Source organism: Nanorana parkeri, unplaced genomic scaffold (assembly GCF_000935625.1).
Source record: "Nanorana parkeri isolate BGI_ZX_2015 unplaced genomic scaffold, ASM93562v1 scaffold746, whole genome shotgun sequence".
In the NCBI taxonomy this organism is placed as follows: Eukaryota; Metazoa; Chordata; class Amphibia; order Anura; family Dicroglossidae; genus Nanorana; species Nanorana parkeri.
This window is the reverse complement of record NW_017307014.1, coordinates 149,416-165,390: the sequence shown is the minus strand read 5'-3', so window position 1 is coordinate 165,390 and position 15,975 is coordinate 149,416. Positions and strand designations below refer to the sequence as shown.

At 44.5% G+C, this 15,975-nt stretch overlaps 1 protein-coding gene across 1 annotated transcript in view; it reads right to left on the bottom strand.

Moving 5' to 3' along the window:
- EXOC2 (exocyst complex component 2) overlaps positions 1-15,712 on the bottom strand; it is a 137,761-nt gene extending 122,049 nt beyond the window's left edge. Inside the window, exons 1-3 of the mRNA XM_018564356.1 lie at positions 15,442-15,712; positions 6,779-6,955; positions 4,636-4,762 (exon numbers count right to left, since the gene is read on the bottom strand). Of these exons, the coding sequence (XP_018419858.1) occupies positions 4,636-4,762; positions 6,779-6,955; positions 15,442-15,559 (422 nt within the window). The 5' untranslated portion in view covers positions 15,560-15,712. The remainder of the gene's footprint in view (positions 1-4,635; positions 4,763-6,778; positions 6,956-15,441) is intronic.
- Between the last annotated feature and the right edge of the window lie 263 nt (positions 15,713-15,975).

Sequence of the window (15,975 nt, the reverse complement as noted above, 5' to 3'; positions counted from 1 at the left end):
AATACAAAGCCTGCCGTGATTGGCTCAGCGCTGAGCCAAATCACGGCAGGCTTTGTATTAATTAATACAGGCTTTTGTAATAATGAGTACAAAGCCTTCAATGATTGGCTCAGCACGGTATACTGTATGTAGCCGAAGCTACAAAACAGTATACCTGGCGTATAAGACGACCCCCGATTTTCGGGCAGTGTTTTTGGCATATACGGTACTTTGAATGTAGGGTTCATTTAGTGCAAATGTCTTTTTTTTCTGTTATCTACATTGAACTCGTTTTGACGGAACAGTAATAAAAGAGATTGAGTTTGGGAATTTTCATACTAGGTGCTTGGTCATAGATTCTGCATGAACAAGAGAAAAATCCACCGTTTTATTTATATATTAAAACGCACTCATATAGCATGGGTAATTTACACAGCACTTTACTGAAGTCCCTGCCCTCAAGGAGCTTACAGTCTAAGGTTCCTACGTGCACAATTTTCTGTATATCTGAAAAGAATTGCAAGCCTTAAGGTCAGTTTTTAACAAATACTAATATTTATATGTCTGATTTGTATAGCTCGGCAAGTATACATTATTACTTTAACAGTATCCCTTTTGGTAGTATGGCCATGACATAAAAAGTGAGTCTGACTTGGTCCTTCTATATGCCTTTTTTTAAGGTGTTCCTACTTTAAAGACCTTTCCAAAAGTCTATTCATGAATAGGTCTGCTTCTTTTGAAAATCCCACTCTTTGGAGCAATTACATCTTAAGCGCAGATATTGGCTACAGGGGATTAAAAACTCATCCTAAAGTATTGCCATTCATTTGAGATACCCAGTAGAATGTCTTCAGACAGGTGATTTCCATTATAGACAAACTTGTTAAAAAGGTATTATACAGAGGCTAAAAAGAAGGACCCTTGTGTATGGGGCTTATGTTTACTCTAATAATATTGTAGCTATACTCTTACCCAACTGTTTTTTTATGAGTTATACGATGTGTTTTTCTGATGTTTACTATATGTCCTATTTTTTTGTAATACTCTGATGGGGCTTGTATAGATGTGTGCATTTTTGTAATTTTGAGATTGTAATATCATTGTGTTTGCAGACATCTGCCTTGTACTGCTATGAGGTGGGCTGCACTGGAATGCTGGGGTCCCACTTTAGGACATCAGTGAGGTTGGACTTTTAGGATGCAGTGCATCCTCTGCAATAAATGTTGTTCCTCATACACTCCTGAGGTGGGTGTGTCCCTCTTGTTTTGTGTCCACGCTTGTGCAAGTGTTTGGTGAGGAATGGGGGGAGCTGTCCTTTGATATGGGAGGCAGAACTGGAGCGTGATGTGTGGGATAAAAAAAAGTGACTAGACCCCCATTATGTCCCATGGGATGTATTTTGCTTGCCTCACCATGAGAAGTACGCCTTCCAAGTGCGACGGTACACCTTACAAAAAGTGAATTTCCTAGCTTTCAGAAGTGTAGGGATAACCGAAACGTCTAAGCACCATTTCTTACGACCTCAACATTAACAGCCAGGCCGGTAAAGTTAGCAACCGTGAACCAGGGTGGTAAACTGGTCCTTGGAAGGTAGATTACGGCAATCCAGGAGAGCCCATGGAGAACCTGCCAGGTCAGAGTACAACATCCGCTTGGACCAGTTCAGTGCAATAAGTATCACAGAGATGCTCGATTGTATGAAGCAGACGAGGAAGTAGCTACAGAGGAGAAAAGGTGTAGATCTGATTGAACAGATCCCACGAAGCCACTTGAGTATCCACTACTAAGGCTATCATGTCCCTGGACCTGGAGACACACTTGCTCAGTTCTGGAAGCGAGTTGGTCCACATGCAGCTGCCTTGTACTGGTATCAACCACCTGGTTGTGAAAACACCTCCTGGTAAAAGAGACCATTCCCCCGAGTCCAGACATTGTTGACTGAGAAAGTTCACCTGACAATTTCCAAGCCTAGAATGTGCATGCTGGACAGAGCTGTAATGTGAAGTTCCATCTAAGTCAGAATCTGGTCACACACTCTTAGAGCTGAAAACCTTCTATTTCCTCCCTGGTGGCTGATGCAAGCTACTGCCGTGGCAATGTCTAACTAAATCCTGGTCAGTTGACTTTGCATTCGAGAGGTCCAGTGTTGAAGGCATAGCCAAAATGCCAGTAACTCCAGTATATTGATCGTAAGGCAAGCTTCCTCTGGCATCCAGGCCTCTTGTACTCAGAGGGAGTCTAGAACTCCTTTCCAGCCCTTTCAGTCTGGCATTGGTCTTGAGAACCTTCCATACCAGCAGAAGGAACTTTTTTTGATTCCAGCGAGTTGGCGGCCGTTGTTCATCGACACTGACGCTGGATTACATCTCTGAACGACGTGATTGATCTGGATTACATTGATGGACGATTTTTTGGGTTTTGTTTTTTTAACAATAAAGGAATTGTCAAAAACTGTGTTTGTGTTTTTTGTTCAATCAACCCCTTAGTGATGGGAGACTTACACTGTACGTCCCCGCCGGTAAGTGCCCAAATGACTGATCATGTACGCTGTACATGAGCAACTATTTGGGTCTCAGTAAGGCCTCATGCACACACAACGCAAGAGCAAAATTGTATATTGCGTATATGCGCGTATGCCTTTGGCAGCTTAGTGAATGACCCCCTAAATGTTGGGTCTGTCATTAAGAGTCTGATCACTGTCATTGTTGTAATCAGAATATCTGTACCCCCCATCCCTTTATGTATGCAAGATTTTTCTCTGTGGTGCATTGGCATTTACCTTAATACAAGGAACATTAATGCACCACAAACGACCAGACTGGTGTAGGTTATCGCCATCTTGTTGAGGTGGAATCGCTTGGGTGCCCAAATGACACTTAGAGCTATGCTGGCAAGAGGATTTGCTCCTAGCAGGGACACCCCAGCTGTACCGGTCTGAAGGTCATAGGCCAGACTAAGAGAGGTCATAGAGACCTAAAGGAAGGCCATGGGCAGGGGGCCGGCTTACAATTTAATCCTGCAACATGGTTTGACTAATTAAGATTCTAGATCCCTCAAAACTAAAGGACAGCAGCTGGATCATCAGAAGCAGACATTTACTCCAAGAACAGCGGCTGCAAGTGCAAGTCTCCTGTTTTGTCTATAAGATGGTGGAGAACTAATACAGCCAATACGATTAGGGAATGATCAGAAGTTAATGCTTATCCAAAACTGGCACATTCGATATATATGATGGTTTCCCAGTCTTATCAACTTATCATCCTACAAGAAAAACAGGAGACTTCAATGGCTAACTTCTCTTTAACCCTTTGGATACCAGCAATGGCACTTAAAAAACAAGCAGAAGCAACAAAGATCATCAATATCGAGAGCAGGATAAACAACGGGGGTGCTCGGTGTACAGAAGACTCAATCGCAGCAAATTTCATATGTACTTCATTTAATAAACCTGTATTCTGTTGTTTAATAGATTGCTCTTTTCACTGCTAAAATTCTTATTGTGCAATTGTGGGAAAATTCAAAATGAATGTCGATTGTTATCTGGAGAGGAACTGGGCATATGGGAAGGCCAACACAATTGGGCTGATTTACTAAAGGAGCTGAGAATGTTTACTCCCTAAATTGTGTGAATATTCACTTCACATTCACAATTCTCCATTCATGTGGAATGTGCATTTTACCTTTTTCATCTGCACATAACTGGGTATTCAAAGTAAACAAGAATTTGTTTTTAACTTGACTGGATAACTGAATTGAACATTCACACGGTTTATTACGGGAAGATTCTCATTTTTTAGTAAGTCAGCCTCTCTCTGTGTTAAATGTTTTTACCATACAGAGGATTGCTTTGATATTGGATGTATGCACAAACATTAGATCAAAAGCATGATAACTAGGCAAACAGTCATTCATTTTTACATGTTCACTTCTAGAAATTGTATAGTAATGTATTTGCAAAGCACAGGTACAAATTTAAAGCCACCTCCCTGACATAGGCATCCTCCGATGCCAAAATGGGCCCTTAGCCCTGGTCCAATACCTACTGGTTGCACACATGTTTTTGCTGGCAAATATCAACAATATCCTTTTGATGCTCATTGCACTGAAAACACCCAAACATATGACTCTGGGTTTCAGACTCCTAATAGTTACAGACTGCCTTGTTATGCCCTTGGGGAAGGCAGCAGAGGCACAAACTACTGTGAAAAGATTTTGCCAGTGGGATTTAGGAGAAAGAAGTGATTAAACCCAATGTGAATCCAGAATTTATATATCTATTTTTGGGCAACTAACCTTTAAGAAAGAGTTTATGACACACTTAAAGGAAACCTGTCCCATCAGACCACTGGACAGGTCTGTGTTGACTTGTTTCTACATGCCCGTTTAAGTAGTTAAGTTAGGATAGGGATGATTGCACTTTCTAAAATGAGTGTTGGCCCCTACCATATTTGTTTTATATTTCTATCTTAAAAAGGGCACTGATTTGTACACGATATGTCACCTTCCAAGCAAGTTATCTACAGTTAACTGACACCTTTGGGGTTCTCTCCTTTCAGAAACCAATTATATACAGATATAGAATTCCAAGCTAACTGATATTCACACGGATGAGATATACGCAGCATATGTATGCCAAAGACCATACACCGCTCTTACCTCTCTATGTCTATGCCCAATGGGTTGGCTGGTCGCTGAGAAAATGGAGAGAGTCCTTTATTTCTGTCTGTACGTATATCATAATAATTCATTTCTTCCACCCACACTGCGGATGGTTCCAAGATATCTAGAAAAAATATATATTCATTCATACACTGTATGCAAATAACTGCATTGAAAATCTAAGCTATATGCATTAGAACCTAAAGTGGAGAGAGACAATCCATTGATTTGCGTGTAGCGTATGGCCATATGGGTCATACTCTTGCATATAATGAACAGTGATAACTGGATGGCTGCAAATAAATATTTTCATTAGTAGGTGTAAAAGATAACACAAATAGACATTTGGGGGAATTTATCAAAACTGGTGCAAAAAAAATCTGGAGGTTTGCAGTGCAACCAATCAGCTTCTCTGTTTCATTTGGGCAAGCAGGGCTAAATGTACAGCGGGGTGCCGCCGCACGTCTTATACAAGTGATCTGATCAGATCCCTTGTACCAGCCTGATTGTCTGTCCCCTCCCTCCCCGCTGTGGTTTTAAGGGTCCCCTCTTCTGGGGGACCACGGCAAATGAGCTAAGGATGGAGAGCGGGGAGCAAGAATGTTCTCCGCTCTGCTCTCTGTGATCAGTGAGGGTCCATTCACACCACCTCCAGATCATCTCCAGACCAGATCATATTTTTTTCTGTACTTAAAATGCATCCCAATGTCTCCCTATGCTCTTCTTGGCCTCAGTTCACACCATCGCAGTCAGTTCCAGACCAGACCAGAAAAATACTGCATGCCACATTTTGGCTCGTCTGGAACTCACCGGAACGCGCACAAACGCATCAAAAACGCACCAGAACGCAACGGGAAAAAAAAATTCTCATCCCCCCTGGACCTTATTCTTCTGTGGAGAGAGAGATTTGAGAAGATAGGAATCATGATGGCTGAAGTGGACACCAAATTCTTTGTAGAACTTCTGGAAGTCTGCCCAGAGCTGTACGATCCGAGGCATGGGCAATACAAGAACAATAATAGGAAGATGGACAAGTGGAGAGGCATTGCTGCCCAGATTGTCCCTGGCTATGATCATACCGTATGAGCAGCTCTGAATAGAACTGTGGTAAGTTCATGTCTCTTATGTGCAAGCATTGTGCTGCTCTTTTCCTGGCTATCTATAGGTCTTGCAGAGGTCCCCCAGCAAGACCTGAAATTGAACGAGTCAAAAACGCAACAAAAATGCGGCAAAACGCAATGCATTGCGTTCCAGATCTGGTCCAGAATATGGTGTGAACATGCCCTGAGACCAGAGCGCTGTAATCACAGTGCCACCTGTCTCAGCTGTCAGAAATTGCACCGAACACCTGGACTGTGTTGAAGGGACAGGTTCCATAAAGAGAACCTATCACCTCCAAACTATCACATAGGGGCTTGTTAGTCTGTGCGATAGGAATAAAATTAAGTGAAAAAATAAAAAAAAAGTAAAAAATAAAATAAGCAAAAAAAAAAAAGTTATAAAAAAAAGTTACAAAAAATAGTTAAATATATAAAAAGTAAAATGGTAAAAAATAAAACAAAAAATAAGTGATAAAGTATTTTTTAAATTTAAAATTTCCGTGAAGACGCGCGGGCTTCAAAAGACCCCTTGTATAACCTTACCACTTGAAAAAAGCTATTGAAGTGCAGATCGCACTTCAATAGCTTATTGCTCGGCTTCAGGAGCCCAGCACTGACAGCTATGGAACCGGAAGTGATGTAATTTGCATCGCTCCCACAGTACGGGGAGGGGAATCGGTGAACCAAGGTATGCCGATATCCTCCCCAGCTTCCCCCCGACACCAGAAAAGCCGGTCCCAGCCCGTAGGAGGGGAAACACGGTGGAGGTGTCGGGCGTGGGGGGGGCCTGTTTACCAGCTCGTAGAAGTAATCTGGCAGCAGCTGAGCCGACAGAATCGCTTCTACTGTAAAGCCGATTACAGATTTAAACAGAATCCTGGCAGCAAAAGCCTTCGGCTGTTTAAAATGGTCCCGATGCCAGTGACGTACACTGTAAGTCACTGGTCATGAAGGGGTTAAGCACCTATAATAAGATCATTTTTAAATGATATGCCCTGTGCTCATGGGGGTTATATACAACAATTTTAAGAGTTACTTACTAATTTTGTCAGGCTTGAGTAACTTAAAGAACACTGTTGAGGTTCCCCTTCCCCCAGATTTTGTGGTAACGATGATGTCCCCTTTGTCATTCTTGTCCTGTCCGACGCGGCACACTATTTTACTGGCGGAGATCCATTCTCCAGTCAGCAGGCAGTTGTGTCCACAAATGGTCAAACCTGCAAAGTAGAAATTAAACATTGTAAGAAAGGGACAGTAATAGACCGGGGTCGAGGAAATAACATGGAAATAGGAAGTCAGTCTGTCCAATCCAGGAGCTAGCTCCACTGACTACAGCTAGAGAAAACCTCAAAAGTTAGGCGCCAGCTATATGTATTATGAAGCATTGACTACCTGGCTCCTGGGATCTGTCCAGCCCCGGTATAAGGTATCTATCGTACAAATTATGTTCCTTAAAATGTGTGCTTTACCTCAAAGCCCTGCTATGATCTAAATATTACCATGAAATAACATTTACAATGGAAAATACAATATTTCAACTGAAATCCCAACTCCAGGCTAAACTTTCTTGTTTAAGATAGAACATGGAAGGGTTAGAACCTCAGGTTTTATCGGTTCCTGTGATGCCATTGAGGGGATTTCCATCACTTCCTTTTCCTGTGACACTGGGGTCAGAAGGACAAAAAAGACACATACTACAAAAACATTGAGGTAAATACACTAGCTGTATTAAAATACACTTTTTGTTTTTTTATGGAATATATGACTCTAATGGTGTTTTTTTCGCCAATCTTTTGTCACGTGGTTGTGCCACGGTCCGATTGACTCCTTTGGCCTTATTTGGTAAGCATCACTATCTGCCAAATGTGACATGTCAAATTAAATTTGCTGCAACAGCAATGTATACAAGTGGCCATCATGTTAATTTGTGCGTAGGCAGTTTTTATCACCCCTTTGCCACCTGTAAGAACATCCAGCTCAGTGTACAATTTTGAGATGATCTGGGTGCCAGGATGAATTAATTCTAATGCACATGTGCAAGAGTTACACCATCCCCGGCTAGCCAATCAAGATGGCCAAAGACACTGAACACAGAGGAAGTCTGGATGAAGGTGTTAGCAGCTGGAGAGGAGATAAGAAACTGCAGAAGACTTTAGTACCCCTTAAGCCCTGGTTCACACCCAGGCGTATTGCATATGCGCGTCTGTCGCGCGTTTTTTTACAGCGATTCGCGGTAAAAAAATTTCGCCACAAACGCGCGTTTCCGAAGGCTACTTGGCTGTATCCCAATGGAAACGCGCAACAAAAACAGCCCAAAGTAGTACATGTACCTTTTCAGGTGTGAGCCGTTTTGTAGCGCGTTAGGGACGGGCTGAAATACGCCAAGGTGTGAACCAGACCCATTGAATACAATGGGATTTAGATGTTTGAGCGTTTTGTAGAGCGTTCGTCGAGCGTAGAACGCGCTACAAAACGTTCAGGTGTGAACGAGGGCTTAAAGTAGATTTGTTGTTAAAGCTCTGTTTACCACAAACAACTGCCATATTTTAAAACCTTTGTTGCATCTCAGTGCTGCTGGTTTTCTTGAGCCTCTCTGAAGTCACTTCCTGTCTACAAGCATGCAATCCAGTGATGACATGACATGTCTCATGGCAGGTTTCCTGATGGTGCCAACAGTAGACCATGCCTGTAATGTGTGTGGAAGTTGTGGCATGGAGTCTCCACTGGAAACCTGTCTGATAGGGTGACAACGCAAGAGCGCAATTTAGGGTGTTTTCACCCTAGGAGAGCAAATGTCTGAATAGGGACCTTTACTCCAGGAATGCCGGATCTTATTTGAATAAAAGTTGCAGATTTAACAACCTTGAAAAGGACTTTTGGAATTACATTTAAATGTTAATGCTTATATTAAATATTAGTGGTTGGGTTTACATTAGACATGTAAGCCAGCAAAAAATGTGTTTTGTTTCGGTACCCAGCTCCCACCCCCCTTTTGAATGAGTAAGGGATAGTTGGTACCCCTACTCATTCACCAAATAACAGTTAAATAGCAAATAAAACACACCACACCATACTACAAAGTAATTTATAAAAAAAAAAACACAACAGCACACATTTTTGGACAATTCCTTTACAAACAAAACAAAAACAAAAATGTCCATCGATGTAATCCAGAGGTGAATCACGTCTTTCAGCGATGTAGATCTTCGTCAATCACGATGCCCGCCACTCGACAAAATAAAAAATCCCCGCCACCCGCCTGATCCCAACAAACTCTCAATACTAATGACAGCTTCTTTCTCGAATGACAACAAAGGGGCGGGGCATGTAATGATCGTGACAGCTCTCATTCCCCTAATGGAATGTAAACAAAGGGGCGACGCGCATGCCGTGATGTCATTACTCGCCCCGCCCCTTTGTTGACATTCAGGAGAATGAGAAGGGGGTAACAACTACTCATTCACAAAGGGAGGGGGGGCAGGATCTGGGTGCCTCCTTTATGAAAGGGGGTTTAAGAGTTCATTCCGAATGACATTCACAAAAGATTTCGGAAGCATCCGAATTTTCCTAATGAAAAATTCAGATACGTTTGGATTCTGCATTTCTTTCATTCGGAAATTTGGTTGCATCTCAATGTTGGAATATGCCGATATTCGTCTGAATGTCAATTCAGAATGAAACAAATCTTACATGTCTAGTTTACATATGCTGTACTTTACCTTCTGAACAAAGCTTAATTAGAAACAGAAAGCCAGCTTCCTACGCTAGGGATGACGTAAGCTGCTAACACGTCTTTTGTCGAGCCAACATGTTCGAAAACCCGCCGAGAATCGTACGATTCTCGGCGGGTTTCTAGCCTGCTCGCCCGATAGCTGCGGAACGGGCCGGTGTGCGCACGCGCACAATGCCCGTTCTGCATTGCCATCATCGGAAGCCCGCCCCTCAGCGGGGCGGGCTTTCGATGATCGCAAGTACGATCTGCCCGTCCAAGGTGGGCAGATCGTACGGGCTTTCAAGAAGCATACGACCATCGCAAGAAAAAAGTCTTGCGATGGTCGTAAGGTGTATGGGCACCTTAAGGGATGAAAACTGGAACATCAGTCCATGCTTTGTGTAGGTGAAGAGAATTAGCTGGAAAGCTCAGGCCATCCATCCTCATACATTTCATGAAATAATTTGTGGCACCTGACCTACCATACTTTCACAGAACTCTGGAAAATCTGTTTAAGTAATAAAAACACGCAGATAGGAGGTAAATGGCTTTGCTGAAATGTATCTTTAGCGGTGTTCTCACGGACACCTGCATTTCGTGTTTAGTCATCTTTGTAGCTGAAAGATCATTGTGCCGTTAATAACCAAACCTTGGTACCGCCATCCCATGCTACCTTTAATACATAACTGATCAATGAGCGAATGAGCTAAAATTACATAAGGCGCGACAGGTTCAGGTTACAAATATCCATGTCTTCCTGCTAAAGGATTTCAACAAGCTTTCAGAAATGGGAAACTGACACTATGTACCGTCATTAAATGAATGCTTATGTCTGTAAAGCTTGTTATTACTACAGTTGTCAGATTACTTCTATTTCCCACTGCCCGTTGAGAGATCATTGCATTAATTTGCTGGGAAGACAAAGCATGCGTGTACTATAAAAGTGCAGAACTGTTAATATTCCAAGATTTTACTGGAACAGCTATTGGAAAGAAGTGAATGAGGCACATGTACTGGCAGCGGCAAGACACTGAATACTATGAGCAGCGTGTCAGTTTTTCATACAGATGGATTAAAAAAATGACATCTAGCCATCTCATACAGAGAAGTGAAAGCTTAGCTCAGGGCAAGAACTGAAATAAATCACTGAAATGATAATCCCATCCAAGAAAAATTGCAACCGTGGCAGTGCATGAAGGTTAGATGGAGGGAGGTCATATGTGACATCAAGCTGTTCCATAACCTAACCCAGGGGTGCCCATTAGGTAGATCGTGATCTACCAGAAGCTCTGAAAGCTGATGCTGGTAGATCACGAAGGGTGTGAATGGTGTGAATGGCGGCCCCTTTATTCCATTTTGGTATATTTATTTAGCTGTGCACACATGATTACCTATTAGCCTGAGCCTGCTGAGCCAAGCTCCCTGACACCTTTCTGGTGGATACTGGTGGTTGAAGTGCTATGTATTACATCAAAGAATAATTAGTTTACACAGCCTATTGCACTGCACTGTTTGCAAAATACAGCAAGGTGAGCCAGGAGAGAGAGCGGGGAGAGACAGACAATGGAGAGAAAGCAAGGAGAGACAGCCAAGGGAGAGAGCGCAAGGAGAGACAGCCAGGGGAGAGAGCGCAAGGAGAGACAGCCAGGGGAGAGAGTGCAAGGAGAGACAGCCAGGGGAGAGAGCGCAAGGAGAGACAGCCAAGGGAGAGAGCGCAAGGAGAGACAGCCAAGGGAGAGAGCGCAAGGAGAGACAGCCAAGGGAGAGAGCGCAAGGAGAGACAGCCAGGAGAGAGTGCAAGGAAAGACAGCCAGGAGAGTGAGGAGAGACAGCCAGGAGAGAGAGAGCGAGTTAGGTTTTTTTTCCATTGGTAGATGTCATGTAGCTCATCATTTGAAAAGTAGATCATAACACAGAAAATTGTGGGCACCTCTGACCTAACCTCTCTGTGCACTATATGCCATGACAAAGGAGGTCCATAGATGTCATCCATGTTTCTCCCTTCTTTGGTTGAGCCAGCCCTGCTGGCTCAACAAAAGTTGAAAATTGTCAGCTGAACAATGACTACAGTCAATCAGCTGCAGTAAATCTTTAAGTATCCTGACAGCAGCGGGCACCAGAATACAGTAAAATATACAAAGCAGAGAGCCGCCTCCAAGTGTAAAACCATTTATTGAATACGGTATAAAAACAAGTGAATATACTCACAAAACGATCAATAATCATCAGCTTTCATAGCCTTGGAGTTAAAGACCTGTCACAAATCCACATTAAAAGGATTATTAAACCCTCAGGGGGTTTTGCATATATCTACTGCACTAGCAAGCAGTAGATATATGCAAAAACATTACAAAAAAGTTAAACAGGTTTAAACCTACCCGCATCTCCGCCGCACGCTCCCATCCGGAGATCTGAAGATTCTCGGGCGGCCGCAAAGGATCGTGGGGCGGGCGCATGCGCAGTTCAGATCTTCGGCCGGTAACGAGGAGAAACGCAAGGTAAGTCAATGGAGGCAGCGTACACCTTCACAGACTCTGTGGGACAGGAAGTGCCAGGAAGAGAGAGGAGTCAGCACTGGATCGGAGACTGGCACAAGCGCTGGAGGAACTCCTGAAACCTATAGGAAAACTATAGGAAAGCTGGGCAGCGGGTAATGACATGCTACCCAGCTTCCTGATTGCCAGGGAAGCTGACTCCATGTCGTTTGGCCGGCTTGATTGTGATTGGCCAGGAAACCGGCTTCCGAGCCAATCAGCATCGAGCCAGCTTCGCGACCAATCAGGAAACCGGGCGGCAAGTAATGACCTGATTGGCTGATGCCGGCTTTCCGGCCAATCAGCAAGGGGCTGGCTTCCCGGCCAATCAGGAAACCGGGAGGCAGGTCATTAGTCGCTGCCCCGCTTCCTGATTGTACAGGAAGCTGGCTCCATCCTCCTCTGACCGGAAGTTCCGGTATGGTAAGTTCCGTCTGCTCTACAGGCTCTATGGTGAGCTCATGTGCCATGGTCTTGGGTCCCAAAGAGGAGCGGAGTACCCTGAAAACTAGGGTTGCACAGATACCAAGTACAGTACTCGGTACAAGTACGAGTACATGTACCGATACTTTTGAGCTCCAAGACTACACTAGAGAAAAATTCAAAAAATTAGGAGGCAGCTGTCATTTGTAAGGAGCACACGGAGCTCCCGGGATTTGTACATCTCTGTTTTAATGTACGATTTTGTTTTTAAAAATATAAATAAAGTGATGCACAGATACCAGTTTTGCGAGTACGAGTACTGGTACTTGCCGTGTACTTACAAGTACGAGTACTGATACATTTTTGTTTATTGTCATGTGACAGTTTTTGTAAAACAATACAGACTAATGATTTCAGGACAGTGGTGGAGGGCCAGAGCCAGGTCCCAGCTGCAACCGTTGCAACCTTGGTAGTTCTCATGAAAATGTCAACTATCTGGTACTCGAAAAGTATCTGTGCATCCCTACTGAAAACCACGACGGCGGGTGGGCCCGATCGCCGTTGCTCGATTGATACAAGTGATCTGATCAGATCAGTTGTATAAAAACGAGCGGTGGAGCCCACGGTACATTTAGCTCCGCTTGTCCGGAGCAGGGCTAAATGTACAAAAAAAAACTACTCGCCTGGCGCCTGAAACTTAATGTCCCGGGCGTTGGGCGATAGGAATTCCACACCCCTGTGGAGGCATCATGACTAGTGTGCATTGCCGATGCGCCGATCCGACACAAGTGACATTTCATTCAGTTCTACAGGTGCAGCAGGGTGGGAGGCAATTGTACTGTGTCACATCCCACAAGTTGTACTTTTTCTCAGTGCACATCACCACATTACCATCGCAGCGCAGTGATGTGACCCCAGCCCATTGCCTTGTCTTGCATTGGGGCTGAACTGAAAACAACAGCCAGCACAGCCCCAATGCATATGGTGTAAATCAGTCCTTAACTGCCTCCGGGCCGGCCGTAGTAGAAAAACGGCCGGCCTGGAGCTCTCTAGATCTGAGCGGGCGTCTTTAGACGTCCGCTCAGACACGCCCCCTCGCGCGGTGCTGATATGGGGTGCTGATCGGTGCTCCCTCTTCCGCATTCTTGTGTCACTCTTCAGCTTCAGAAGCTGGAAAGAAGCTGATGGAGCAGATCTCCGCTTCATCAGCTTCTTTTGGGGGGTCCTAGGGGACATTAGGGGTCTTGGAGACCCCTGATGTCTCCATAAAGAGAAAAAGAAAAACCCCAGTGGTGATTAAATACCACCAAAAGAAAGCTCTATCTGTCCCTAAAAAATGGCATAAAATTAATTTCAGTACAGCGTTGCATGACGGAATAAACGTCAGTCAAAGTACTGCAGCGCTGAACACTGAAAAATGGCCTGGCCAAGAAGGGGGTCTAAACACCTGGTCTTGAAGTGGTTAAAAAGACGGCAGGAGCTGGTGCCAAGGGGTTAAACAAATTCACATGTGCAGTTCGGGTGAGCGTACAGCCGCATCCTCCCATAGACAAGAACAGGCTGCTGCGTACAATCACACGCAGCACTTGTCCTTCCCGGGAGTGCAGACCCTATTATGAATGTGCTGTACTGAGTGTTCCTGTCCATTCATAAACTGAGGGGATAGCATCAGTTACCATGTCCACATTCATGAACAGGAAGTGTTGTAGAGCACTTCCTGTTCATTCATAACTGGGGACACAGTCAGCATATTATGTCCTCAATTATTTGCAAACAATCAGCGATCATTTCTGATCACTGATCGCTTGTAACTTCCTCTCCATCCTGACTCGCCGGTCACAGGAAACCGAGCAGGGAGGTGTGGGAGGAGGGCTTGGCCTCCTGTAACAGATGACAACTGTCTCTTCCCCACACTGCCTGCTCGACATCCTAAAAGCTTCTCTCCTTCCTGCTGGGAACCGGTCTGTGTCCCCTCCAATCCCTGCTGCCTCTGCTTGCAGAGACCGGATGGGAGGAGTGGCGTTAGGGATGGACAGCATTTTGAGCCGTTTTGGTACTGGGCAAAACTGTCACTGACACACCAAGCACTACAAGTCCCAGCAATGCATTATATTTTTAAGTAGGCATACACCACTGCCAATACTGGGCATTTTTACGAGTACTCGTACTCGTGAAAATGCCCCGATACTAAACGCAGATACCGCTGTTCTGTCAAGAACGTTGACATAGTCGAATTTGCCGACCTCAGCATCTACGCTTGCGCACAGACCAATATTGTCAAGGAAACAGGTATTTATTCACAAAGTAGTTTAAATCATTAATTGTGATCGTTAATAATATTCCATCCATCATTCACTGCCATCATTTACTGCCACCCATCACTTACTTCCATGGACGGCATATTATTAACGGTCACAATTAACCATTACAAATGAATACTTTGTAAATAAATGCCGGTTTCCTCGTTAATCCCATCTGTACGTAAGCGCAGATACTGGGTCACCGTTCTCGACAGAACACCGGCACTAAAATTTTAAACAAGCGGCTGCCTGAGGTCCCACGCTTGCTGGGGACCTCGGCAGCCTTTCTGTTAGCCATGCAGTGCCATGGCGGTTGGGGGGAGCCTTTATGGTTTCTTGCACCGGGGCCCTGAAGGTTCTAGTTACACCTCTGGCCAGGGCATAAATGGGTGGAGAATGCCCGTGCCACAACTGAATGGGCCTGGAGGGGGGTGACAGGGACAGTTTTGCGCAGGCTGGGACAAGCTCAGCTGAACTCAATACACACCACACACATCACCAATGGTGATCCTTACAACGCTGTCCTTATGAAGACATACAATAACACAATCTAATACACACTTCCTAAAGCAGTCATTCATGAAAATAGAGATGACATGAGCAGCATGATAAACCCTCTCACCTATACAGTGCTGATTGATTCTACAATGGTGTATATAGCATGAGCTGATCAGAAGCTCTAGAACCTTCTCTGATCCATCTGATCACCAAGATCTAGAAGTGTATAACATTACCTATCAGGTCGGAGGGGCCGGTACCCAGGTTTTCCCCTCTGATGGTCACTTTAGTCCATGATGTCCCCTCTTTGGGTGAGATCCCTGTCACAAGCGGAGGTTGCCGGACCCGGGACATGACTTCTACGCTGCGGTCCGGATCGTGTACAAACGCCACAAGCCAGCGAGGTGACTATTAATAAAAAGGTGTTAAAATATCACTGGAACAACCAAAACATTACAGCAGCATTGACTACCGCGCATGTCAGGAAATCTGGCGTCAGGAGGAACTCGGGCTGTCACGGCACTTTCCTGCTACGGACTGCGCATGCGTCACAGACAAGCCCTATAGTTCACTGGTACTGACTGCGCATGCGTCACAGACAAAGCCATAGATTTCGCTGGTACGGACTGTGCATGCGCTATAAATAAGTCAGGCGGCGGGGAGCTGGGGGAGATGAAGAGTCGGGTTACGTACAGAAGGGACACCTGTGGATAGGGATTGCCTATAGAAGGGACATGTCATCCAGAACGTTTTGCTATACTCCAGAAGTA